The sequence below is a fragment of the Poecilia latipinna genome, unplaced genomic scaffold, assembly GCF_001443285.1.
Source record: "Poecilia latipinna isolate Pla-1442-1.1 unplaced genomic scaffold, P_latipinna-1.0 Scaffold334, whole genome shotgun sequence".
Classification (NCBI taxonomy): Eukaryota; Metazoa; Chordata; class Actinopteri; order Cyprinodontiformes; family Poeciliidae; genus Poecilia; species Poecilia latipinna.
This window is the reverse complement of record NW_015112950.1, coordinates 159,351-185,307: the sequence shown is the minus strand read 5'-3', so window position 1 is coordinate 185,307 and position 25,957 is coordinate 159,351. Positions and strand designations below refer to the sequence as shown.

At 41.4% G+C, this 25,957-nt stretch overlaps 3 protein-coding genes across 8 annotated transcripts in view; 1 reads left to right on the top strand and 2 right to left on the bottom strand.

The window, feature by feature from the left end:
* Positions 1-92: 92 nt before the first annotated feature.
* LOC106949272 (E3 ubiquitin-protein ligase rnf146) lies at positions 93-2,579 on the top strand. 3 transcript variants are annotated; one of them, XM_015035407.1, is made up of 3 exons: positions 93-302; positions 1,115-1,170; positions 1,268-2,579. In XM_015035407.1, the coding sequence occupies exon 3, from the start codon at positions 1,269-1,271 to the stop codon at positions 2,352-2,354; it is 1,086 nt and encodes a 361-aa protein (XP_014890893.1). In that variant the 5' UTR covers positions 93-302; positions 1,115-1,170; position 1,268; the 3' UTR covers positions 2,355-2,579. The 3 variants fall into 3 exon arrangements, with proteins under 3 accessions (XP_014890893.1, XP_014890894.1, XP_014890892.1); XM_015035408.1 differs by having other exon boundaries at positions 1,115-1,189; XM_015035406.1 differs by having other exon boundaries at positions 94-302; positions 1,115-1,174.
* Positions 2,580-15,524: 12,945 nt separating this feature from the next.
* Positions 15,525-23,471, bottom strand: LOC106949270 (uncharacterized). Of its 3 annotated transcripts, XM_015035403.1 has the most exons (7): positions 23,283-23,471; positions 22,788-22,824; positions 20,072-20,354; positions 18,527-18,796; positions 17,335-17,414; positions 16,359-17,226; positions 15,525-16,280 (listed from the first exon to the last, which is right to left on the bottom strand). In XM_015035403.1, exons 3-7 carry the CDS (start codon positions 20,213-20,215, stop codon positions 16,044-16,046), a joined length of 1,599 nt encoding a protein of 532 aa, XP_014890889.1. In that variant the 5' UTR covers positions 20,216-20,354; positions 22,788-22,824; positions 23,283-23,471; the 3' UTR covers positions 15,525-16,043. The 3 variants fall into 3 exon arrangements, with proteins under 3 accessions (XP_014890889.1, XP_014890887.1, XP_014890888.1); XM_015035401.1 differs by having other exon boundaries at positions 15,525-17,226; XM_015035402.1 differs by lacking the exons at positions 22,788-22,824; positions 23,283-23,471 and adding an exon at positions 21,211-21,961 and having other exon boundaries at positions 15,525-17,226.
* The window catches only part of LOC106949269 (protein SOGA3), a 9,995-nt gene continuing 7,469 nt past the window's right edge, over positions 23,432-25,957 (bottom strand). For both annotated transcript variants that reach the window (XM_015035399.1, XM_015035400.1), the window contains 2 exons: positions 23,723-24,385; positions 23,432-23,626 (listed from right to left, as the gene is read on the bottom strand). In XM_015035399.1, the coding sequence (XP_014890885.1) occupies positions 23,516-23,626; positions 23,723-24,385 (774 nt within the window). In that variant the 3' untranslated portion in view covers positions 23,432-23,515. The remainder of the gene's footprint in view (positions 23,627-23,722; positions 24,386-25,957) is intronic.

The window sequence follows — 25,957 nt, the reverse complement described above, 5'->3', positions numbered from 1 at the left end:
TAACTTAACACAGGGGCACATTATTTAATTACATAAAAAGAAGAGAAAAATTTGCTCAAACAATTAGGACCTAAGTGCGCAGCTGCAGTAGTGTGTGTCAATGTCTGTGCGTTAGCGCCCCCTCTGGTCACTAAAGACAGCTCAGGACTTGGGAGGGCCGCCGCCACACCTCAAGCTCTATCAGTGCTAAAACACTGTATTTGGTTGTCTCATCTTTATACGCAGTGAAAAATGACTGGGGGTTTATAAATATCTCCATCTGGACATCAAGTGCAGACGTTGTAGGAGTCTCCTGTTTTCAGGTAAGCTAGCTAAAAGCTAACCCCTAACCTACAGGCTAACATAACAATATTCTACTGGAGGTGAAAAGATAATATTAGTTTGGGAAATGTTTTAACTCAGCTGATCGTCTGGCAGTTGCATTACTCTCCATTAGACAGGAAAAACATCCGAGGTCGCGACAGGACAGGAGAAACTTTATTTTGTTAGCAATTTAACAGTATGCTAACGTTAGCTTAGCTTGAATGGCTTAGTTACCACTGTTAAAACAGCGTTTTGTAGCTTCATTTATTAGAATTTATATTGTTTATGACAAAATGCATTCTTTTGAAAACGGATAAAAATGTTTGCTACTAGAGAATATTTTCATTTAAATCTGGTTTTTAGTAATTCCGAGATGTTGATGTGGGTTGTGTATGTATGGGCGTTACCAGAAACAAACACCTGTTTCCCCATGACAGCGGAGCTGTCAGAGCGTTACAAACAAAAAATCACTATAAATTCTACAAGTTTTTGATTAAACATTTTAAAGTGACCAAAAAAAAATGCAGAAGAAGTCTGAAAGTGGTTGCACCGGTAAGAAGTTACCATAATCAATTATCTAGGAATCTAAATCTGTTCATTTTCATTTGACTGTCTCAGATTAAAACCCCAAGATTGATACTTTATGTTTTTGGAGTTACTGATCATCAAACCACAGATGAAGTAAAATCAGAAAAAAAATGGACATTTCAAAACTATTGTTGTCTGCATAATGTGTACAGTTTGGCGTGCTCAAGAAAACTGTCCTGTGTGAGATTTTCACCCTGTATGCTGGCTTTTTGTTGTATTTCAGGGCGAGGAGGAGGACAGGGCATAGCAACAAGAGACCCCAGCTACAAGAGACGCATAGCAAGTATTTACCAAACTAGTTAAGCTGTTCACTTAAGTGCAGAAAGGAACAAACTTCCCACCAGGTTTACCATGACGGCTCGGTTTCTCTCCGCAGCATGGCCGGGTGTGGAGAAGTGAACCTGTCTGTGAACACCCCAGCTCCCTCCAAGCTTAAAGAAGATACAGAAGACGACTCTTGCAGCTCCACCACCACCACCGCAGCTGCTGCTGTACCACCAGAGTGCGCCATCTGCCTGCAGAGCTGCGTCCACCCTGTCCGTCTCCCCTGCTGCCATGTCTTCTGCTTCCTGTGCGTGAAAGGTGCCTCCTGGCACAGCAAGCGCTGTGCTCTCTGCCGGCAGGAAATCCCAGAGGACTTCCTGGAGCGCCCGGTCCTGCTTTCCCTCGAGGAACTGAAAGCCGCGGCCGCTGGTCTGAACCGCGGCGGGAGCGAGTCGCGCGGAGACTACACGTGGTACTACGAGGGGCGCAACGGCTGGTGGCAGTATGACGAGCGCACCAGCCGAGAGCTGGAGGAGGCCTTCGTGAAGGGGAGGAAGAGCACCGAGATGCTGATCGCAGGGTTCCTTTACGTGGCGGACCTGGAGAATATGGTGCAGTATCGGCGGAACGAGCACGGCCGCCGGCGCAAGATGAAGAGGGACGTAGTTGATATCCCTAAGAAGGGCGTGGCAGGACTGAGGCTGGACTCCGAGCCCGTCTCCGTCCCCGCTTTACCAGCGGCGGTCTCTGCTGCAGCAGAGCGCGTGAGCTCAGCTGATGGCTCTGACTCCACAGGTCAGCCCCAGCCTTCATCCTTTGGGATTTTGGTTCCCCTTCCTCCTATCAGACCTCAAACGCTCCTCGGACGTCATCTCGGCAGCCCTCTGTCTCCGTCTCCGTCGCCTCTGGAACAGTCTTTCTCTCAGCTGCTAATCAGCCAGCCAGAGGGCGAAGAGCTGGAAGGAGACGGCGAGCTGCAGACGTACGAGTCTGCGTCGGGGAGCAGTGAGAGTGAAGAGGAGGAGGAAGACGGCGAGAGGAGAGGAGAGTCTGAGGAGCGACGAAGACGCACACGGAGGCCGCTAAGGGAGAACCAGCCAACCAGAGTTCCTCCAAGAGGCATGCCGTCCAGCTCCGGCTCCGGCCTCACCCTCCGCTCGCGCAGTCCTGATGGACAGTGCACCGTCACAGAAGTATAGCCCGCCGGAGGGGTCTTCACTTCATAAGACTCGAATCAGCTCAGCAAAAAATAATGTCTGAAGACGCAATTCATCTCAAAGGTCCGATTAAAAGGAGAAACACCGCTGCTTTATTGTGATAATGTGCCAAATGTGATTTTTGTGTCTGCCTATTTTTTACGTTAAAATAATTATAGCCTGTCTGCTGAAGCTTTACAACAATAAAAATAATTTGCAGCAGGTCGACAAAATTAGAAGAAACATACATATCATGTGTTTAAAGCCTTTTCCATTACAAAAACATAAGCGGCAAGAAAAGGGCTGTTTTCTTACAGATATAAAACAATCTGGTTTTATTACAGGTGGACGCTTCAACAGTTCCTGGACAGATGCTGGAACTCTGATGTATCCAGGCCCAGTTCTGTACTGGTGGCAGCAAAAATACATGGTTTAATTCCTTTAGTATTGAATCTTCAGGCCGCTTAAATAGTTGGATGCATTAATCTATTCAATCTTCTCTTCATTCAGCCTTTTTGCCTCGTTGTGTCCTTCCTTTTTTCTGTCTCTCGTTCCTCTTCTGTTTGCCCCTCCATCCTACATTTTCTTTCTTCCCTTATATCTTCCCTTGCTTTATTGTAAGTGTTAAATAATCCACTAATAACTCACAGGAGTTCCAGCATATATCTATGATCTGTGGAGCGCCCCCCTGTGGCTGTGTTCTTGGCTCATGTAGAGACACTTCTCGTTTTGGTGAGTTTCATTTTAAGAGAAACTTTTTTTTTTTTTTTTTGCATTTCTTTTTCTGCCAAACACAAAACTTATTTTCAAGTCAAACCATAACTTTTCTCCCAAATCTTTTTAGCTGAGTGATTTTTATTTTTTAGTTTTGGCTGATAATTTAATCATTTTTTTGTTTTAAATTTCTGGGTGATGAAGTGAAAATGAAGCTAAAATGTAGCAACTTGCATAAGCACTGCGGATGGTTAACAGCTTTTTTTCCCCTTCATGTTGCACTTATTTTTCAGTTTGAAATGCAGGTACTCAGGATGTGAAATGCTGAAACTGAAACAGGAGGTTATATAAGCGTTGTGTGTGTGTGTGTGTGTGTGTGAGAGAGAGAGAGAGAGCAGAGGGAGGCTGTATTCCCTCTATTTTAGTGTCTTGTTTTAATTATGGACTGTTGGTGCCGTTGTGAACAGCGCTGGGTGCTGAAAAGCTACTGGCAGATCCACTGGAAAGTTTTTGTTTCTATGTTCAGGAGCACACATTTGGGTTTCTATTTTTGACTGAGCACTCCTAATGGAGCCACTATCAAAGTAGCTGCACTGACATGTTCTTGGATGAGTTCGGCCTGTTTACGCTCTCGCTCTGGTTCTTTCCCTTTTCCTCCTGCTGGTTTTGGTCGTCTTTTCTCAGTTGGACTCTTTTTGTGTGCGGGTGACTATCTTTTTTTTTTTCATTTGTGTTGTGTTTCTCTAGTGATGTGTTGTGAAGCTATTAAAGTGTTAATTAGTGACTTAAAATTACATGCTGCTGAATGACTTTTTTTAAAAAACAAAGTTTCAACAATGAAGCATTCATTTAAAAACTAGGGTTGCAAAACAAAATCTGAATCGCCAGCTCAGGCTTTTTTAAGATTGGTGATTGGCCAGAAAACTGCCATCAGTGCACCCCTAATAACTAATACATGCTGTAAATTAAAAAAAAAAAACTGACTTGTGACATTAAATTACATCAACCATGTCCTGTTTATGTCAGGTTGTATTACTAATATTTTTGCTAAATTCCAGAATGATTTTCTAAAATCATTAGTTAAAACACATTAACCATAAGGGTATGGGTTACTGCATAACGCATCTTAATATATGATTAAACGTGAAATGAAAATATTAGTCTCTTAACTCATTTATTGTTTGCTTTGCCACTATCTATCTTTGTGGTGATGTTTGGTAAATGTGCCTGGCCAGAACAAAGCCACGAACACGTCTACTTGGGCATGTTGAGTAGATTCTGTAAGTGAGGAGTCTAAGCTTTCTAATGATATCAAACATATGGAAAATAAAAAAAAGTTGTTCTTTACTACCAAGTATTGTGCGCATTAATAACAGTTAGGGCTATTTGTGATTTAGAAGCACAATTAAAAAAATAGACTTGAATTGCTTTAACAAACAAAAATCCTTTTCTGCACCATTAAATATAAATATAATTAACCCATTTCTATCGATGGTATTTATCTATTGTGTTTATTTAATTTTATCATTTTTAATTAAATAAAAATACTCCACTACATTTTACAGTAAGTATCTGTACTTTCTACTTCACTACATTTCTACAAAACTGTTGCGTTACTCGTTACATCCAAGTTGCGTATAGCTTACCTTTCTTTAAGCTTTCCTTCCAAGTGACGCTAAAAGTTGGACGAAGTCCCCACCGTCTGTGAAAGCGAAGCGCTGCTGATTTTACATGTCGCCATATCTTATGATTTTTGCAGCTATTATATTACTGACGATTAGACAGACATCTTCTCCAGCTCAGAGGAAGCCACTGCGCATGTCTGGAGCTCCGTGCGAGTAAAGGGGGAGGCAATGGGTGACAACAGACACGTAAGTCACGTTATTGCTTGGATTTTACGGCGCCACCTTAAGGCCCCGAACTTCACATTTTAATGGGAAAAAAAGAGCAATGCGACTTGGATGTAACGAGTACATTTTTGTCTGTGTATTTGTACTTTTACTTAAGTACATTTTTTGAGTACTTTCTCCACCACTGCTCATTACCAAGCAAAGTCTTATAAACAAAGAACAGTTCTCACTAACTGAGACGGTCCTACCACTCACCGCATAGAGCCGTTCAAAGGAATCTAATCGCGAGTGAACTGACACATCAACACTCAGCAGCTATGACCTGGACTTGTTTTCCTTCCACCGGTATCTGCAGCTTTTCTTTCGAGTGACCCGGTTTTAAGCCAGTTTTCCATAATTATTTTTAACACAATCCATTGGTAAGCTAACTGGCGTCGCAATTTGAGCTAACGTCACGGCAAATAAACGGTCGTTTATATGCAGTATATCGCGGACCACTAGGGGGCGCCTGCGGACCACCAGTGTTCTGGGACCACAATTTGAGAAAGACTGTTTTATAGATACAGTTTTCAGATGTCTGAAGGTGCCACGTTCATCTGCTAAAACAATTGTACACTAATATAAAACAACATGGCAATGTTCAGCCATCATACTGGTCCAGAAGAATCTCTGGGTTCTTTGTCCCAGAGATTAACATGATTTAGGAAATAATGTGCAAAATAATCCAAGGCTCTTTTTGATATAATCAAGTTGATCAAGTAGGCAGGATACCTCTCCAGATATCCTTTATTTTTCTAGAGCAAAGCTGCCGTGTAGGCATACCTGAAATGTAAAAAAAATGTAGAAAAAAAAAGCAGTGGCTTTATCAAGAAAATAAAAAGTATGCTTATGCACAAGTGCATCTTCTAAATGGTAAGATTATGGACAATTAGTTCTGAAGTGGTTACACAAAAGTCAATGTTTTGGAGCTACTTTGACAAAGTCCATCTAAATCTTCCAGATTTAATGTGACAGACCTGACCAGTTGTTTGACATCCTCTCCACAGACTGTAAACAATTCGGTCTACAAACTGGACTCAGTTACACCAGGAGGAATGGGCCGAAATTTCATCAAACCATTGAGAGAAGTTTGTTGAAGTGTAACAAAATGGTGGCCCATTTTGTGTTGAAAGACACTGTTCATTAATAAATGTAACATCAAACTGAAGAAAGTCATAAAAACATCTAAAAGCATATTTCCTCTTATTATTATTTTCTTTTGCTTTTATGAAATAATTTTGGTAATTCCATTTATTTATTCTGGTTCATATCTGGAGTAGCTTAAACTTGTTGTTTTCCTAGGTGCTCTGATTTTGTCCACCAGGCGGAGCTGTTGCACAAAATAACCTTATTCTAAAACCTTTAATCCAAAACTTTTCATCAAGCTCCAGAAAACCAGAGAGATATTCATTTGTGGACCTTTACATTCACTGTATCCATAGCAGCATATATGTAGGCTATAATTCAGTCTAATCGAAATCACATATGCTTGCTTTCATGTGCTCCAACTGTATTGCACAGACTTAAAAATGTCCACTAAGAGATGTCATTTTAAAGTCACAGTTCTCCACTTATATTCACATTAAACTAATGTGATCAGAGAACTTCATGCAAAGCATAGAAACATTCATAGTAGTGATAATTGGATATAATTGGTGAATTAACATGCTACTCCTAAAGCTCCTGAGCTGCAGCTCTCGCCAAGAGAGGGAAACCCCAGGCTGTTTGTCTGCAGTTGGAATGTGAGTTGAATTAGAATCATGACTGAATGGGACAGATTTTGGCCAGTGTCTCGCCTGAGTTTCCAAAGACTGTCTGTGTGTTGCACAAAAAGTAACCATAACAACCACATGTTTGCAGTTTGTAAAAGACACTTTTTCCACATGTATAGCCATCTGATGTTGTTTTTCATGTTCTTTTTTTTCATCACAGGTTCAAAATGAAGACTAATGAGCTCCATGCAGACTTCAGAATGGAAAGTATGGAAAGATGAATGCAGCCATAGATGCAAAGAAGTCTCCAGTAACTTGGAAGACCATCATTGAGTCAAGAGAAACAGTCAGTCCAGATGTGGCTTCAGGGTACATTTGTCTGTTTTTTCCATCATTACATCTGCAAAACTGCTGTATACCAAATAGCTCATTGCAAAACAGGATAATGTTTCTCTATAATATAAAGTAGAGTGAACAAACATTAAATTAAAAAATAAAATAAAAACTAACAGTTAAAACATGCAGTCTTATGAAAAAGTATTTGCCCTTAGAGATTTCTTTGGTTTAATTCACTTAATGTTTTTTTAGGATGTTTGAGGTCATTGTACAGCATCTCAGTCGGATTTAAGTTCAGTTTTTTGACGAGTCCACTCCAAAACCTCTCTTCTTTTAAACCATTCAGAGGAGGAATTACTTGTGTGCTTCAGATCCTGCTTCCTAATCCACGTGTGCTTGAGCTTTGGGTCGTAAAGTCTGGACATTCTTCAGGATTCTATGATAGATAGCAAAATTCATGGTTTCATTATGTGTGGAAGAATACGCCAAATCACTACCACCATGTTACTCTTCAGATTGGTGTTCTTTTCACTGAAATGCTTTGTTATCTTCTGAATGAGGATCCACGTCCAGACAGGTCCACTTTTGTCACATTAGCTCTCAAAGTATTTCCGTATAATATCCCAAGGGTTTAGGGTATCAAGATGTTTTGTTTGTTTGTTTGTTTTTTTTATGTGAGATGGGGCTTTGAATTTTCTTTTTGTCAGCAGTGGTTTTGACCTTCAAACTCTCAATTACCAGTCACTCGCACATATTGTTGAATCTTACAATTCAACAATATGCGCGTGAATATAATTATATTTAATGTGAATATAATTATATTTAATGTGAAAATAAGTGGAGACAACAGAACAAGATGTGTTCTGTTGTCTAGTCCCTTGATCTGGCTAGCTAGATAGCTAGATTAAGATAGCTAGGTAGCACTAGTTAGCTAGACAGTTAGATAACTAGATAGATAGTTAGCTGGATAACCATCTAGGTAATTAGAAAGCTACTTAGGTAGATAGTTCTAGTTAGCTTTAGAGTTACTTAGCTAGCTCTATCTATCTATCTGGGAGGGAGGAAGGAAGGGTGTATGATCAAAAGATATTTGACAAAGGGAAGGATGAAGGCAGAGGTACGAGCAAAAAAAACAACAAAAAAAAAACAAAAAAGAACAACAACATGCTACACGAAAGTCACAGGCACCCTGACTTCATGCTTTACAACTGACAGGCCCCTTGGTCTGGGCATGCTGCATATGATACGGCCAGATAGACAGAGAGGAGACTATGCTACTATATGTTTTCAGACACATAGCTGCACGTTAAATATGTGCACCATATTATGGCTGAAGACCTCCTGCTGTCCACTCCTTCACACGCCTGGAAACACACACCCTGTCTCCAGCACCTCCACAAATAGTCCCTTCATATGCATCTTTCATCACCCTGAGGCTCATAACTGAGCTTTGTTAATGTGGAGGTTATTTATGACCATTTTTATTGTTGAACAATATGGACTGGCCGTGTCTGCTGACTTATATGAAGCATTTTTTTTTCCCCTTTTCTAAATTCAGGCTCATTTTGTTTGTTCAAGACACCCATGTTCAAATATTTCTATTGCATTTTCTTGCAGATTTGCAAATTTTAGATTTTATTCATTGTACAGTATTTCTAGCCATAAAACCTTTAGATTCGCAGACAGGGTAGCTCACCGCTGCAGGAGCCAGCAATGACTTCACTCCTACTGTAACTCTCATCGACCTCACACCATTAGAGCCTATCAAGTGACATGTCTTCCTAATCCTGGGGCTACTGAACCATTTATATCAGCAACATATCACATTATTACTATGATGACGCCTAAAATCATAAAGTCCAGGGTAAGTCTTATGTCTAAATACAGCAGAATATAATGATGCAATTTATGAGTTCTCCACCTAGAAGCTTGATGTGCAGGGAAAGTGAAACAAAAGATCCAAAAACTTGGTGCAGTTTGGTGCATGCACAAAAATATCCACCGCAGCTCTTGATTACAATCATTAAATATCACGACTCTTAATAAATATTGAAATTAGGCGTTTATCAGTATTTTCCTCCCTCTAATTGGAATGGCGTTTTGATATACTGCCACATAAAAGCCAACTTCTATCCTTGAAGATGAGTTAATCATGACGTTATACTGTCTTTAGCTGACCTAAATGTTTGTTTTACATCACCAGCCTACACTGATGTGGGACTTAAATAGTTGTAGTGAATGAGACGTGGCTGAAAGATGGCATCTATGAGCTTGCTGATGCCAGGCAGACTTTTAGTTATGTTCGCCTGATCATGATGGGGAACTTTATTCCTGCTCCTGACCTCAGTTTACATGTAGGAAAAGTTTAATGCTGTGGAAAGTAAGTAACACAATATTAATATAACACAAATAACACATTTTACACTCTCATAACTACATAATGGATTGCAACAGACCGGATAATTGGTTTGTTACAATTATAGTCTTCTCTCTATCTGAACCCTGGCGAATAACAACTATTGGAGTTATTGTTATTATTATTCTGTCATGGCTGCGAAAAATTCAAATAAAAATTTATTGGACGGAAGCCTGTAAATGTTTTTGAGGCGGTGCCTCAAACAAAATGCTTCCTTCTGTGTCCACAAGGATTGTGGACATTTCGGTCCGGGCCAATTTCATGAGTTTTTTTTTTTTTTTTTTTTTAAATTTTTATTATGTGGTTCTGTTGAACCACTTTTCAAAAATACTGTCTGATTTTCATTGGTTAATTTTCCACAAATTTATATTTAATATTGGTTTTGTCATTTTCAAGGTTTTCAGTGACCATTGTGGGTTTTTCCATCATTCACGGAGGGATACCAACATGTCCATATGTTTAATTATATGAAAGCATGATCAACATTGGAAAGTCCAGTCATTCTTCAGTGGAGAGAGGAGACGGGCTCTATATCCCAGAATGTGTTATGGCCAAAAAATTGTTTGTGCTGACTCTGAAAAGCCACTAGGAAGGAGCCATTACTTCAAAAATCAGATTATGACATAGGCACTCAGGGACATACACCTTCACTTTGAAGACGGGTCTTCTTGTTATGTGAAATTAAAGTGTTTGGAAATAGCAAGCAACTTTGTATTTGAAGAGAAAATAGGGACGCTTTCAACCCTGCGAGCATTTTGTCTTAGTTCTGAATTATGGAGTGTCGTCATCATTTGGACGGTCGTTTTGGATGAAAAGCTTCAGAACAATCACTTTTTAGGTCTTACAACTGAATTCTAACTGGATTAAGGCCTTCAGTGTTTCAAAATATTATTTATTGATACAATCGTCATCTAAAGAGAAAACCCCTTTCTACATGTTGGCTTTGCTTCCTACACTGGTCTGGAAAATCTTTTTTTTCCAGCAATTGTTTTCTTCTTCCAACTCTTAAGGGCGGATTTGTGAAATGAACGCATTAAGTGCCATCTCTCCTTTTCTAATTAGTCCTCTGCATGACCTGCTTGTTAGCTTAGGTGGAGCATGGTAGATCTGTAGATGAGCCTTACACATGTATTCTTCCATTTCCAGATAAATGAGTGCCTTGAGAAAGCTAACCACTGCTACAACGCACTGTAAATTATCTTAACAGGCCTTAGCAGCATTGCTGCGTCCTCTTTAAAGCATGCGTTTATGCACTGAGGAAAACAAGGTCACATGAATGGGCCTCGAGCCAGATGAGGGCCAATGTAGTTGCTCCCAGCTGACCAGTCCACTGAAGCCAATTTGAAATTTGTCATTCGTCACAAGATAAATAGATCCCTATAGTCACCTCTGCCAAGCAACACCAGCTAATCCCACGATAGCGCCGCTCTTGTTTTGAAAGGCGACTCTGGTGGGTTGCCTTTCAGAGATGGGGAAATTTAGACCCTCTTTCTATTTTAATAATGAGCTCCGGAATCCTCTGTGCTTTTGACTCCTTCTCTCCGTACTTAATGTCTCTGCCTCTTGCTCTGCTGCTCTTGCCATGTGCCACTTGAGATGGCTGAGTCAATGGACGGATACTGACGCACTGACAGTTTGGACAGTTGGACGAAGACAGAGGGAGACAAACTGTGACTAACTGTTCCCAATCCAAAGGGACGATTTGTACCTTATAGAATAAATGGGTGCGAGATGGAGTGTGGAGTGGTGGGATTCGATTCTACACGCGGGGTCATGAAAAGTTGACCTGTAGGTTTATAATTCAAGCAAACGAGACCCTTGGCTCATGAACACGTACAGAAGGTATTCTAGAAATGCAGAGTATTTAGGAAGTAAATTAACATGATCAGTAAATGTTTTTGTAGCTTATTTATTTTTCATATCTTTAAAATACTCTCAATTAAATAAAAGAGGAATACAGTAAACTCTGATGCTTGCAAAAATAAAATACAACGCAGAGATTGTTGTCGTTTTGCATAGCCCGTGAATGAGGAAGCCCGGTGCAGTGGGATGATAGACGCATACCGCAGCACGAAGTAAACTGACTTATGCAAACATCTCTTGTTGCTAATGGAAAACATTAGGAAACATTATGAAATATAAAAAGAGCAAGTCTTGTAAAGGGAGGTTGTAAAACAGCTCCGTTTCAGGTCGTCCGGGCCTCTTAATGCTCAGCTGCCTCAACGAGCACGGTGGTCCTGTCGCCCCTCTATCCACATTTTTCTGAGACATACACATAAGAAGCGCTTTACTGTCTATTTTGAGTCTGTTGCGGCGGCAACTGACACATGCTGAGGATTTTATCGTAGACTCCATCCAGTCTATTGCTCCTGTGAGACAGTGATGTCTGACATCACGAGAGTGATGGATGGGGGATGAGGGAAGGAATATGTGGCTCCAGAGAACAACTAAAGCAGAGTCAGTTTATTTTCATGCTTCGCAATAATATCCTTTGAGCACAAAGCCACAAAGTTCTGGCTGCATATAGATGTAGATTTGATTTGTAACAGGTGCAGTGTTTGTTGTATTAACTTCCAAATATCCTCTAAAATATTACAGCATTCTGCACACTTGTTGACACTCCCATTAAAGATGTGTTCTTCCACCAATAATGATCTGTTTAGTTAGTTTTGACGTTACATGTGTATTCAATTAGCATATTTTGCCTGCCACTATCCCCAATTCCTTCCAGCTTCGTGGTTCTTCACACCTGATCGAAGTGATTGCATTACCTCATGATGCAAACGCCCCATTTATTTAAGTCAGATGTGTGGCAGGGAATCCCTTAAACATGCAGCGGCCACTGCTTCTGGCCTGTTGCTTTACTCTCCACTTGCAGCCTGACACTAATCAAACACTTGCTCCATGTTTAGTAATCACTTCCCCAGCCTGAATGCTTCTCAGTTCAGTCAACTCCTTGCCAGATCCATCTGCCAAATTCTGTGGTCTGTGTTACCCTCTGGTTCAGTTGCTCACTTGTGTCCTGTAAATTTAAAAACAGTTTTTTTCTCAAACCTGCCTGCCTCTTGTTTGTGTTTGGGGCCTCCACAATGTTCACCATTCCACATGGTTTGCATTTATGATAATAGGTGGTGGTTTTTTTTTTTGAGTGCGGTCACTGTTGTCTCTACCATTTTGATGTGTGACAAAGACACCTTGGCCTTTGTGTCATGTCATAGCTACCCCTCAAGGAATTTGGATGCCTTAGACTATCAGGTAATTGATCAATTGTGGTAAAAATTAAAGTATAAATGTAGGAAATTTTAGTAATTATGAGAACTTAAAAACCACACTCATGTACTGGCTCACAAATAATACAAATGATTGAATGTCACACACACTGCTGCTATAGGCATCCAACGCTTCTTTACGGAATGCATAAAATGCTGAAAAGTTGGATTTTTTTTTCTCGCCCCCCCCCACCATTCAATAAACTTACTCGAATATCTGTTTTGTCTAAAGTCTTCAGTAAGATTACACTGCAGTAAAAGTGGAATTTATTTTTAATCTTTTTTGTTTTTAAACCTCTTTAACAATGGTGCCGACTCCTGAAGTCAGTAACTGACATCAATACTTTACAGTGGAACTTCTGTAACCCAGAATGTGTTTGAAAATGGTCTAACTTCACCAGTGTATCAAGTGTATTTCAAATAGATTTATAGTTATTAGACCAGTAGAGAGGGGAGGGTAGATTTAAAGGCTGCGTATCGATCCCATTGGTTCAAATGCTCATAGGACACATAACCCAAGAGGGTGTTCTCAAATGTCTGTGCTGATCCCAGGAAGGCAGCACATTGACACGTAGTTATGATGCACAGCAACTCATTGAAAAGGGCAGATCAGCACTGTTACTTCAGCCAAAGCCATGAAATGAGCTGAACCAAATAATATTAAGGAAGCGCCATAGTCTGTCTGGATTGATAATTGAGAGCACATGCAAGCACAAACATTTAAAAACCAGACATTTTAGTTGATTTAATGCAGTTTTTATTTCTTCCTGGAGTGGATGTGTTGTCTTGGCCTGCTGACGTCAAAGAAGCCATGGCTACGGTTCAGCTGTCTTCTCTTGTTGTGTCGCCCTTCTTCTTCCCTCTGCCGTCCGGCTGTCCAAGCTCTTATGAATAGCCTGTGAAGCAGAGGGACACGCTGTGCCAAGCTCTGCCATCCAGTGTCAGCCTGACCGGATTGTCTCGGACCAGGGAATCAAAGAGAAGAGCAGTAGCTTGAGAAGAGGATGAAGAAGGGGGTGAATAAATGCACATCCTTCAGAATTTACCCAGTTATTGATTTGTTTCACAGTTTGTTTTATGCAGGCGGGGGGGTCAGGACTGATGAGGAGTCCTGGCAGGACATCTCATTAAAATACCAGCGCATGAATTAGGTGCCAAACTGTAAGGAAGGTGGTCATACACACACACAGATTAAACCTAGAATGAGAGAAGACTCCACAGACAGAAAGCAGGCAGAGAGGAAGATCTATGTTGATACTTGTGAGAGAATAAATAAAACTTTTACAACCAAAAATAAAAGTAAAACAAATAAAAATCCTTAAGAGTTTCTGAAATCTGAAAATAGTCATTTGAACTCAAAAATTATGTTGTTTTTTTTTGTCATTGGCGCAGAGAAATAATGATATCAGAGATAAAGGAAATATGGCTAAAGAGACAGAGAGGCATTGGGGGGTGGGGGGGGGGCAAAAAAACTCTTCCCCTTCTTTATTTATACCCCCCAAGACAGCAGGCTAAGATTTCTGGCACCAAAACACACGTCACGCTTGCTATTTTGGTCTGAGGTGCTGCATAGCACCAAGAGGTTGGGTGACAGGACTGAGGCATTATGGGGCCAAGGGACTGTTCATCCTCACACAAAGCATTTAAATTGCTTTTCACAGTTGAACTACCTCTGTCGGGGTTGAAAATGTGCACCAGACCATGCACGCACGTACATTTGTGTATCTGAAGTGGTCGCTCTATGTGTACAGTAGCAAATAACGGCACAGTTTGTTCCCCATGTGTGCAGATGTGGGAACTCGAGAGCGTGTGAAAGCACGATGCCTCGCCCTGCAGGGAGCAGGAGGTGTCAGGGAGGCCAGAGGTTGTCGAAGCGGTCTTATGAGGCGCGAAACACAGAGCAGGAAAAGTGATCTCTGTCCTCGCAGCACACTGGATACCCCGATAACGACGGGAAGCATAACTGTTGCTGAATAATGACTCTAGGGTGTTGGCGTACTCCGAAGTTTATTCATTGTGACAAATGGTTTTGGAGAATAATCGCTTTAAAAATGCATTGCTAGATGACAGCCCTTGAACTGCGCTATATTTTACTTATTTGAATTCAGTTTAATCAAATAATTTTGTCCTTTTATTGTTTAAAAACATATAGAAGTGAAAAAGTGTGATTAGGGTGAAAGAGTGTTAACACATAAAAATACCAATACCGAACGCTGGAAGGATATTTTGCAGACAATGATTGAAGGCGGGGGGGAATATTGAAATTCCAAGTTTTCCATCGAAAATTAGCTCCCAAAAGTTGACTAAAATCGTGTGTTTGGCTGAGATGATCTGGCTAACATGTAAGGTTTTATCATAATTAGGTCATTATAAGACATCGATATCACACAAAGCAGCAAATCAGCAACAAGCTAGCTGTTTGAAAGAAAATGGCAGCACATTAAGAGAGCGCCACATAAAAAGTTTTGCAAACTTGTCTAACATGAAGTCATATTGTGGAGAAGACAGAGGTAAAATAAAGATGTGCTTCTTCCTTTAGAAGTTAAAGATTTGTATTCTTTTATAGTAAAGCTTTTTATTTGGATACATTTCCAAATGAGAAAAAAACACCTGAATGCTAAATAAAAAAATATGAAAACATCAAAATACTTTTGCAAACTGCTGTGGATGGACGAAGGCATTTCCAACCACACGAATCTCATCTGCCACGGCAGTGAACACCGCAACGTCTGAGCGTCTGGCCTGCTGGTAGTTGATATGCACAGCATGAACATGCAATAAACCATCAAGGCTGCAAACATGAATGACACAAGGCAATCCAAAACACGGAATCAGCATTAACTTTAAGCACAGTCATATTTATTACCAAGAAAAATACATGAAAGGCATATTAAAATCAATTGTCACAGCTATTATTTGAACATCTTCAGTATTTTTCATCATACAGTCCAACAACACTTTTCAGCAGTCCAGTTGGGCCTCTTTGTCCCAACTGGATCACCCTCCAATAATGAGACGGCATTTGATTCGACGTATCAACCAGAAAAGCTGAAGGCGCGCGCCCTCGAACTGGGGCTGCATGCTAATCCTTCACATAGAAAAACACTTGCATTTTTATACAAAAAAGTGAAATATCTGGGAACAACAAAAGCAAAATTGGTGAAATGTTGATAGAAGTTAGGCACAGAAGAAGTTTAAAGCTGCAGCGTCACCAGTGAATATGGACGTTATGTTTAGAACACATCAGGAGACAGTTTCCCATTTCACTTTAGCACTCATAAAACAGGAGGCCCTTATTATTTACAAAGATGTTGTTGTACAAGGTGATGGGGACAGACGTCATTAGGTGGAAAATGTCACATAATGATAGTTTCTGTCTGAAGGGAGTAGGAAATGGGAGGCCGATGCTTGAGGCCAGGACTAGAGGTGCGAGTAAGAGGGCTGGGGGGCCTGTAGATCGGGCCTGACGGGGCACTGATTCTGGCAGCAGGCGTATGGTTGGCCCATCTGGAAGGAGGTCGCTGGTTGGCGGGGCGTGCGGGACGGGAAAAACTCCTCTTGGGTCTTGCTGGAGACATCTCTGCAGGATTTACCTGGTGGGAAACAGGTGGCTCACGGTTACTCAGAGATCCGTTGCTGGCAGAGCTGAAGACATGTGAAGGAGAACCAACCTGCTGTGGCTCTTGTCTGTAAGCCGCGTATGTCGTTCTGGGACTGGAGCTGTACTCATGCTGGATCTCCAGCATGTCCAGCAGTTCAATAAGTCCTTCATCCCTCAAATAGCCAGAGTCATGTACATCCTGCCTCCTTGGAATCCTGTGAGCTCCAGGAGAAGGACTCGTTGTCCTATAGTCTGTTTTGGGCTCCAGTTGCTGCTTTCTTGCTCTCCCTCCCTCCCTATCTGCCCCGCTGTTAGCCCGGGGCCGGACCTTCGGGCTCCCTGGTACCTGAGATCTCCCCAGGACCTGTTGGGGAGCAGACTGCGAGCCTTTAGCACTACTGCAGCCTTCTCTCTGATCCTTGAAGTGATGCCGAGCAGAGTCTAATAATGAACCCCGGTCTTGGCTGGGCTCTGTCTCTGCTGTCAGCACATCAGAATTTGCTTGGCATTTCTGGTTAGGCACGCGCATTGGCGCCTTGCTGGCTCCTCCGGTGACTCCCAGAGCTCTGCGCTGACAGCAAGGAGTGGGACACTTTGCCTCTGGGGACGGTCCCTGATGGGTCACCACCCCGGATTCGGTGAGTGTCTTGCCCTCGTTCTCTTGAAGCATGGCTCCAAACTTCCTAAGAACTGAGGGGCTGCTGCATTTTCTGTCTCCCAGGATCCCTGGAGTGAAGGACTTTTTGTCCAACAAGGGAGACTCGGCTGTCAGGACTGGGAACTGAGAACGTGCTGATGCAGCAGAAGCATCTCTTTGTCCAACAGGGGGCTTCGCACCAGTGTTTTCCTCTCTGTGGGGGGAACCCCTCATGTGAGATACTCGGTTCTTTATGTTTTCAGTTTCCTCAAAAGTGCTCAAATATTGGTCTGGTCCAACCCTGGATTGACAGTAGATAAAAGACAAAACAAAAAGGAACTTAAAAAAAAAGCAAAATCTAGGCTTGATTCTTCTGTTCACTTAAAATGTCAGTGAAAGAAGCTTCTACCTGTGATTTCCAGATCGTCTTCTGGCCTCATCCTGGAATGCAGAGATGTCCTGGTTCACCTTAACTGTGTCACTGAAATGCTGAAAGAGATTACAAAGTCATTTTAATGTCTGTTCATGGTGTCTTTACCAAATCTCGAGCAGCTCTGGCATCATTCAGCTATGTACAGCTAAAATATTTTGATCTTTAAAGACATATATAGAAATGGTCTCTTTACTAGAATTGACCAATGACTGTCCATCCAGAGAGAGCTATAGGAGAGCAACTCAGGCATCCTGAGGTGCTTACAGGTTAAGAGGAACTTGTGTTTCCTCCAGGCTGTTTTAGGCACAGAAAACGTCCAAAGGCAGATGAGCAACGACTAGCCGGTAGGACAATCCAAAATCGGACATTTCTTTGATTAGTAGGTGCACCGTGTAAAAACATTCTTTGGTGTGGAAGTTGTTACTCAAAGAAGAGGAAGATTACTACTTTCAGTATGAGTGAGGTATCGATAATAAATGTGAGAAGCTGTTGAGGAATAAACTGTTTTTTGAAATCTTTTACAACTTCTTAAGATTCATCTAGACTGCAAGAGTGAGCAAGATGTGATCTGTTTTATCTATTTGAGCTTTCAACATTCGTCACGTTGAAAATGTTAACATTTTTAAGGGAATGACACACGTTGACTACTCCTTTAGTAATGCTAGCCCTGCTAACTGTGCTAATTACTTTGACATCAGTTTTGAATGTCACTTCCTTAATAATGTTATATTGGTTTTGAAATAGTAAAGCAATGTTTCACATGGGCTGCTTTCTCTCACAATCTCACTTTACAAGTAATATTAAGAATCAATCATCACGTCGAACAAACACCTGTATGATTTTAGTTCCTAAACCGAAATCGAAATCTCCTAAAACTGGTCAGAGCAGTTAAAAGCTTTACCAAAAAACAGGGATGGGAAATTGATCATTAAATTCTGACTGGAGAATTTCTACTGATGTCCAGTGGGAACAGAGAGTCTTATCATTTCACCCTTATTACCCACTACTCAGTTATAAGTGCACTGGGCTACATGAGAAACTAAACTTCGCCGTGTAAGCACTGTTCAGGGAACTGAAATCAATACATTCCTGTCAGAACCACAGCTCCAGCTCACAGGACGTCCCACCTATCTTGAACGAGGCACGAGGGGTCAAGGAATCTACTCACCACGTGGCGAGCTCTGTTGTTCTTCCGGCTCGTTTTATTCCCCTTCTCCAGATAATCCTGCAGCAAGTCTCCGATCTCTGAGACCCCGTTGGAGCGGCAGCAACCGTAGCCGTGTCCGTCATGACCTCTGACGCGATTCCCGCCGCGGGAACCAGGCGCAAACAGGACATCGCCGTGTTGCCTCAGCTCACAATCAGATGGGTCGCCGTTTTTCTGGCCGTCACCAGTGATGTCGCTGGCTCCTCTGCGGGCCTGAACTTCGTTGTACAGCTTGAAAACAAAACAGGAAGAGGAGATCATGTAGATCAATGTAGAAACGCTGCTGTTTCTACATTGATTTGACCTATTTTCCGCTGTTGTAACTAACAGATATTACGCAAAATCTGCCCAACCTATATTTGTAATCAACATGTGCTTTTCCACTTTGAAGAAGCATCTGTCTGATACCTCGCTCAAGATCCACTTTCAGGCTATGTGTATAAGTGACAGAGAGGCTGAATGTGTCCCGCAGGTCTGTCAGCACAACCCAGTTTAATTAGCTTGTTAACATTTGTCTGTACTGCTGCTCCAACGAGGTCACGAGGTCGAGTCAGTCTGTGCGCTGCCAACTGTTTAATGTGGAGCGTACACACACTTTGCACCAATTACCGCTCCCTGGGGAGACAATCAGGAAGCACCCCTAGTACAGAGGGGTAATATTAAGCTACTCTTGTTTATTGTCTTCCTGTAAAATTTCAGATCTATTTTCGTGCGGGTGAGTTCAGGGGGCTGAGAAGGCTGATGGAAATAGTGTAAAGATTGCTGCGTTTATGAATGCAAGTTATCTTTTTTTCCGTTTTTATAGTATGGTCATTTTAATGAAATACCAGAGAAAATTTTGTTGAGGCCAAAATTTTCAATGCCTGAAAGAGTCAATGAGTCTCAATGCTGCCCCTCCCGCACTTAGTGCTGCACACTGCCAGTCAGCTGTTTGAAAGGAGAACACTTCCTTTTTTTCCAAACAAAGAAGAAAAAAAATATTGGTTGTTCAGTAACATTTTGTGAACGAAAATAAACAGACAGACATGGTACTGGAACCAAAGAAGCGCCACCTACCTTTCTTATCAAGGTAACACCGCTTGATTAATTAACGTGCCTAAAAGTTCAATTTTTGGTTCAGAAAGCTCCTGACAATCTTTGCTTACTTTTGTTTATTCCACATTTTTGCTTAACTATGTTCAAAATCCAAATAACAGTGAATACAAATTATAGATAGCGTCATTTAACTGTCATAATCGGTCAATAAATACAGATAGATTATTTTTGTAGAAGTACTATCACAATGATGTTATGGTTTTTCTCAGGGTTATTATACCACAAGAATCTCATATTGGCCAAAATCTACCTGTGACACTAGTATTTTATATTCTCGATCTACATCGCTTTTTTTTTTTTTTTTTTAAGTAAAACGCAACATGACAATTGAGACTACCAGGAGTCCATTTGGATTATGTGTAAACTGATTTTCCACTCTGACACTGGATGTGTTTTCCCATCGATTCTTACCTCTTCTATTTTTCTCTGGATGTCCTGCAGCTGATCCTCCCACTCCTGCATCTCGGAGTCAAAGTTGTCGGCGGTGTCGGGCCTCTCCTGCCCCCACACCCGGCCGCCGCGTTCCAGCCCCAGCTCCAGATCGATGGCTGCCATGACGCAGGCCGTTCGATGACCCTGAGGCTCTGTTGAATAGCTGCTTCCGCCCCTCCTTCTTCTGCTTTGCTCTCTTCCGTTCAGAGGTCGCAGCTGGGGTGGCAGTTAGGTAACCGATGGGACTGATGACCTGAAATAACTAAAAAGGAGAAACGCATGAAAGAAAATTAGATTTCAAGATAACGCAAAAAATCTAGGTTGCGTGTCTATTTTTAACAGTAATATTTAAGGAAGATCGAGACTTTGCTTCAACAGTTTGACTATTTGTTCTGTTTCAAATATTCACAGCCCCACAGTTTCGGCATTCTCCTTCAAAATCCACTGTACCGCTGCAGCACGTGTGCCGACAAGTGTTACAAGACGGATCTTTATCAAGCATTTGACCTCCAGCCTCCCTCTTCAACACTCACTACATTCAGGAATCAGAACACTCCGACTACGCAACGAGATGCTCGGAACATGACCAAGATGTTAAAGGTCGATTCTGGGTTTCAAAGTTAGACATTCAAATATCTTCCTATACATTTTCTAGAATATTAGACTTTAAGCTTCCTAATTAAATCTGCCAACATCTGAAAAGTTTTTTTTTTGTTTTTAATCTTAGCAGCATAAAAAAGTTAGGAGGGGAAGGGTTTTCGTTGTTGTTGCCATAATTCAGAATGACAAGCATCCCTGTAGAAAGTGCCTGAATGTACTAGCCATTTCCCTCCCACCTGTGATGTAAGAGTGGAGATATTAATAATCCTGTAACTATGCATAGTAAGGTGACTCAATGTCCTCTGGACAGAGACAATCTATGCCTGGAGCAGGGAAGTTTATTTAAAAAAATCAAGTACATGGCTTATAACCTAGCATAGATGTGTAAAACTGGTTAAAATCCTGTTTCTTTCCTCTTTTTCCCAAGTTCAGACTATAATAGTTATAAAGTACATGTTTAACATCTCCAGAAGTGAAGACACCTGCCTTTTAGTCTCAATGAACCCAGCAGCTCTTACCTTAACTCTACACAGAAATGCTCCCTGTCTTGCAGTAAATATTCCCTCCGCTCTGATCCCTATCCTCTCCAGCACTTTCACTCCCCACGTTGCGGAGCTGTAAAGTCCCCTCTCTCCGCGTCGCTGCCCTTCTCTTATGCCCCGCTCTGTTACGTAAAGCACAGCAACACTCGATTTAAAGGGTCCCCTTCCTCAGAGTTAAGACCCGAGCTTTGAGCTAAAGGGTAAACATCTTCTGTTCCAGCTGGGGTCCCCGGGCTTTATACCACCAGCCCAGCGCGCGCCAATCGGAGTCGGGATCAAATGTCATAATGTCAAATTTATTCCAGCATTCGAAGTCTCATTGGGACGACTGTCGTCACCAGCATCCCGGCTATAATTACCGGGGCACACAGAGAGAGGGAAAGTGTTTACATAGCTATTTCAGCTGCCGCTGCTGTCTCGGCCAATGGGCTCCTCTGTTGCTACTCCGCTTATAGGAGGCCTGGGCAGATTTCGTCTTGTGACCTGACCGTGCTGCAAATCATTTTTCCAAAGGAAGCCAAATGGGTGTGGGTGACACAGTGAGTAATAATGTGTCACAGTCAATAATATCTTTATTGAACACAGTCACGGAAAGGAGACTGTCGGGTGGATGCGTGGCATGGTTGGCATATTTTAAGGTCATCCTTTGAATTCTTCAAACTTCAGATGTGATTTGTTGTTCTTTTGCACTTAGGCTTAATTAGTTCCTAGAGCATATAGGAAAATAAAAATGAAACATCAAATGTTTTTTGTTTTAGATACAAAAAAATCACACCTTTTGCCTGTAGTTTCAGTGCCTTACAAATATATATATATATATATATTACATACATTTGTCAAGCCGCAACAACAAATTTCAAATAATTTTAATGGATTTTATGTCATAAATTGTTTTGTATTAATAACCACCAACACTTAACATAATGCCCTTAAATGAAAAAATAAGTTTACCATAAGAAGTTCTGACAAACGAGATCCAAATTCAACTTTATTCCCTAAGTAAAGCCTAAATGCCAAATTCCAAATATGGAGGACAATTAATACCAAAACCATCCTGGCCAATGACTCTAAAAATACACCCAAAGCTACAATGTGACGGTTTAGATCAACACAAATATGTGCTAATATGGCTAGGATCCAATTGAGAATTTGTGCAAAGACTTCACAGATGCTCATCAACTAAATGAGACCAAATGGGGCTAATTAAAAAATGCACACAGTTTTCAGATTTTTATTTGAAAAAAAAAAAGTATAATTGTCTTTAAGCTTAACATATTGTCATGAGCTTTGTCTTGACAACATGTGGAAAATGTCAGCGTATGAATACTGTGCATGTATTTATGAAGATTACACCATCACTGACAACCGTAGCACCAAATCAGAGTTCTGTTGGCAACTTTAGCATCGCCTGACAAAAACAGCCCACGTTTGACCTATCAGTCGTCCCTCTAGTGTAAACGCCCTTGGATCCTCTCCCCACCTGTTCTCTAATATGATAAATCATCATTTGCCTTGGCGAAAGAACAAACAAACACACTTTGTCATTACTTTACCTTCAGGAAACGACAGCAGGATGGTAGGGGAAGGTTTCTGGAAAAAAAAGAGAATTTTGGATTCACAACATGTTAAAGATAAAAAATTGTTTTTTAATCACACCACGGACAAACTGTGGTCACGTCTTTTGTTTCGGAAGACCATAATTAGACAAAGATATCTTCAGTAACCACAAAATGCAGCATTCTAAGGTGATAGTGAATAAAACTATTCAAACTAACTGCATTTTAAAAGGTAATTACATCTTAAAACTAATAATTTATAGTGCTAATTAGTTCACAGGTGCTAAATAATATAACTGGAAACTGACGTTTGTGTTTACAAACCAGCCTACATTTGTCAGATATTAAGATTTAAGCATAAAAAAACAACAAAAGCAGAAGAAATCCCAATCATTCCTTAAGGCGCGTGCCAGTCAGGCAGTAACCATGACAACTATGAATGTCCCAGAATGAATTCATGAAAAAAAAAATAAAAAATAGATAAACACTCACCTTCTGTAGAGAAGGACGCTGATTGTGATCTGTTATGATATTAGAGACTCCAGTTGTTGAAGCCAGTTAATGAGCGGAAAGGGCGGGTGCTGAGCTTTTCTGTGCTTTAGATTACCATGGCAACAAATGAGGAGGTTTTTTTTTTTTTGAAGGAGAGTGGGAGGGGGTGGAAGAAAAATGAAATCAACATAGCAAACACAAACAGGGATGATTTGAACATAGGATGGCTTATATCACAGAACAAAGAACAGAGTAAACAGGAAGACTAGTTTAAAGATAGTGGCATAAGAGAGGGATGAGAATAAGACGAGTATAAGGATGAGCAAAATGATTGGTTGGAACATCTGAGGAAAACATTGCAGGTGAGAAAAAGAAGAAAAGTCAGTACTCTATTTAGGACTTCTGAAAAGCCGTCATGAAGCTGAAAGACTAACTCTCACCGACAGCGGCTCCTCTGCCTCTCTGTCCTCGAGCCTTGGCACCTCCAGTCTGTCAATGAAAGCTTGCAGCTCTTTTCGGAAGGCCTTCATCTGGGCATTAATGCGATAAAGTAGTTCATGTTCCCTGATCCTGCTCCCGTCGTCCTCTCCGCCCTCCTCCCCCACCCTCCCGAACATCAAATCGCCATTGGAAACGTACACCCTCGCCTCGGAGATGATGGTGGCCGTGTCGGCAATGAGCCTGTCGATGGTGCGCACCAGCCTCTCCGCTTCCACGCGAATGTCAATCAGCTGTTGCCTGTCGCGGAGGTTACAGCGACCGCCAGGGAGGAAGCGAGCCAAGGCAGAGGAGGCGGAGCCCTCGGGACCCGGTGGGGTGTGGAGGCCCCTCGTGGGCGTCATGCATCGGCTGCTGCCGTTGTTGTTTCTCACCTCGTCCGAGTCGCTTTCCCCGCCCACGGGGCCCTCCCGTTTGCGATGAGGAGGGAGCAAGCGGGACGAGGTGGAGTCCTCGTCGCTCTCGCGGCGGCCGCTCGTCGCCCCGCCCGCGTCGCTTTCTGCGTCGCTGTCTCGTGGGCTGGGCCGCAGGGAGAGATGGGAAGCCAGGTCGTAGCGTTGCATGTTGGAGAGGAGCACACGGTTCTCATACTGAAGCTGCATTACCTGAAGGAAAAGGGAGGGGCAGCAGTGAGACGGGAACTTGTATGCCTTTCACAAACAAAATTACACAGATCATGAAACCAGTTAGGATTCATTTTTATCCAACTTCATGTAGGAAATTACCAAATTATCCTGTTATTTTCTTAACAGTTAGTGCTGATTTGTGTTTGGTGTAGATCTTATAGAAAATAACACAGCCAGATATGTTTGTAGAGCAAATCTGTCACTGACACTGCATGGCAACCCAACCCACTCAACCCACTGAGTAGACAAGGCAGGACACACACACTGCATCACACTTAACAAAGGCTGTCCTCCAGAAGGTGTCCAGAGGATGTGTTGGTGGGGGCAAATGATAATCTTGTGGTGACACTCTTAAACCAAAAGTCATGACATAATTTCAAGAATATATTTTAAACAGTTATCATATGGTGAAATGTAGGCAGTGCTAGGAGACAGAGCCTGATTGTTGTGGGGCAAAAAGAGGAGGACCTAATTGCAAGTAAGTAAATAAATAATATATTTGTGGACTTTTATGGCTAATTATTTCATTTAAGTGGTGGTAATAAAATTGTTGACCTTAAGTATAAAAGAAGGTGATGCCATCCTGAGCTGTTCCAAAGCAAACTCACAGTGTTAGAATTTTTTATGTTATCATTCTTACATTTATAACATCAAACATTTATTATTACTTTAGATCATTAACCCAACATTATATTGTTATAGATTATTGTGATTCTTAATGTAAAGTGTTCTAACTTCCTTCTGTGTGTATAAGCTAAACAGGAGGCTCCATCTGCCTGTTCGTCTTCATGTGAAACGGTTAACTGTTTGTTTCCCAGACTTTAAATTATGTTTCCACAGGTGCCTTCTTATCAATCGGAATACTCCCTACCTTAGAAACTGCCTGTGTGCAGAAGGAGTTTGTTTCTCCCGTCTTGCTTCCCTATCCTCCCTCCTAACCTCCCTCTTTTCCTTCATAATAAAAGACGAGCTCAAACTGGAGGTATTCAGAACGCGGTGGGCAGCTCGCTGGAGCGGTCCGCTGCGTCTTCTCCTTTCATGAAAGCTTGGTAAAAACTCACATAAGTTGTCTGTGGTTCATTTTACATAGGTTGTCGAAAAATACCTATCACACAGTGATGCACAGTACAACAGCACTTCTGTCCTGCTTACAATGCCTGCTAAATGCGTACACAGTCTGTTTCTTTAAACCAGTCATATAATGCGCAAAACAGGAATTACCTGATGTGAAAAAATATGAAAACTTTTATTTTGTAGGGTGTGATGCTCTTATTTTGACAGTCCAAAGTTATTGTCAGTTTAGGAGCATCAAGTTTTTATGAGTTTCATTTGTAATTTATCACCAATGAAAAAAAAAAAACAACTAACTTTCACTTTTCTGCAAAATTCCTTGTCCTTGTTAAATAGTATAAGACAAGTAGTGTTTCAAAAGAGCTTATGTGTTATTTACAATAATATTACTTGTTATAGATTTGGTGTTCAGAGATTAACATTTTTTTTCTGCTAACGAACTGCCACAAAGTATAACTCAGATTTTTAGTTTAGTGTTGA

Bases quoted from the DNA above. Each gene is read 5' to 3' on its own strand.
- LOC106949272 (XM_015035407.1), top strand. From the start codon at position 1,269: ATGGCCGGGTGTGGAGAAGTGAACCTGTCTGTGAACACCCCAGCTCCC.
- LOC106949270 (XM_015035401.1), bottom strand. From the start codon at position 20,215: ATGGCAGCCATCGATCTGGAGCTGGGGCTGGAACGCGGCGGCCGGGTG. The intron at 17,415-18,526 runs GTGAGTAGATTC...AATCTCTTTCAG, and splicing joins ACAACAGAGCTCGCCACGTG to CATTTCAGTGACACAGTTAA. The intron at 17,227-17,334 runs GTAGAAGCTTCT...CTGTCAATCCAG, and splicing joins AGACGATCTGGAAATCACAG to GGTTGGACCAGACCAATATT.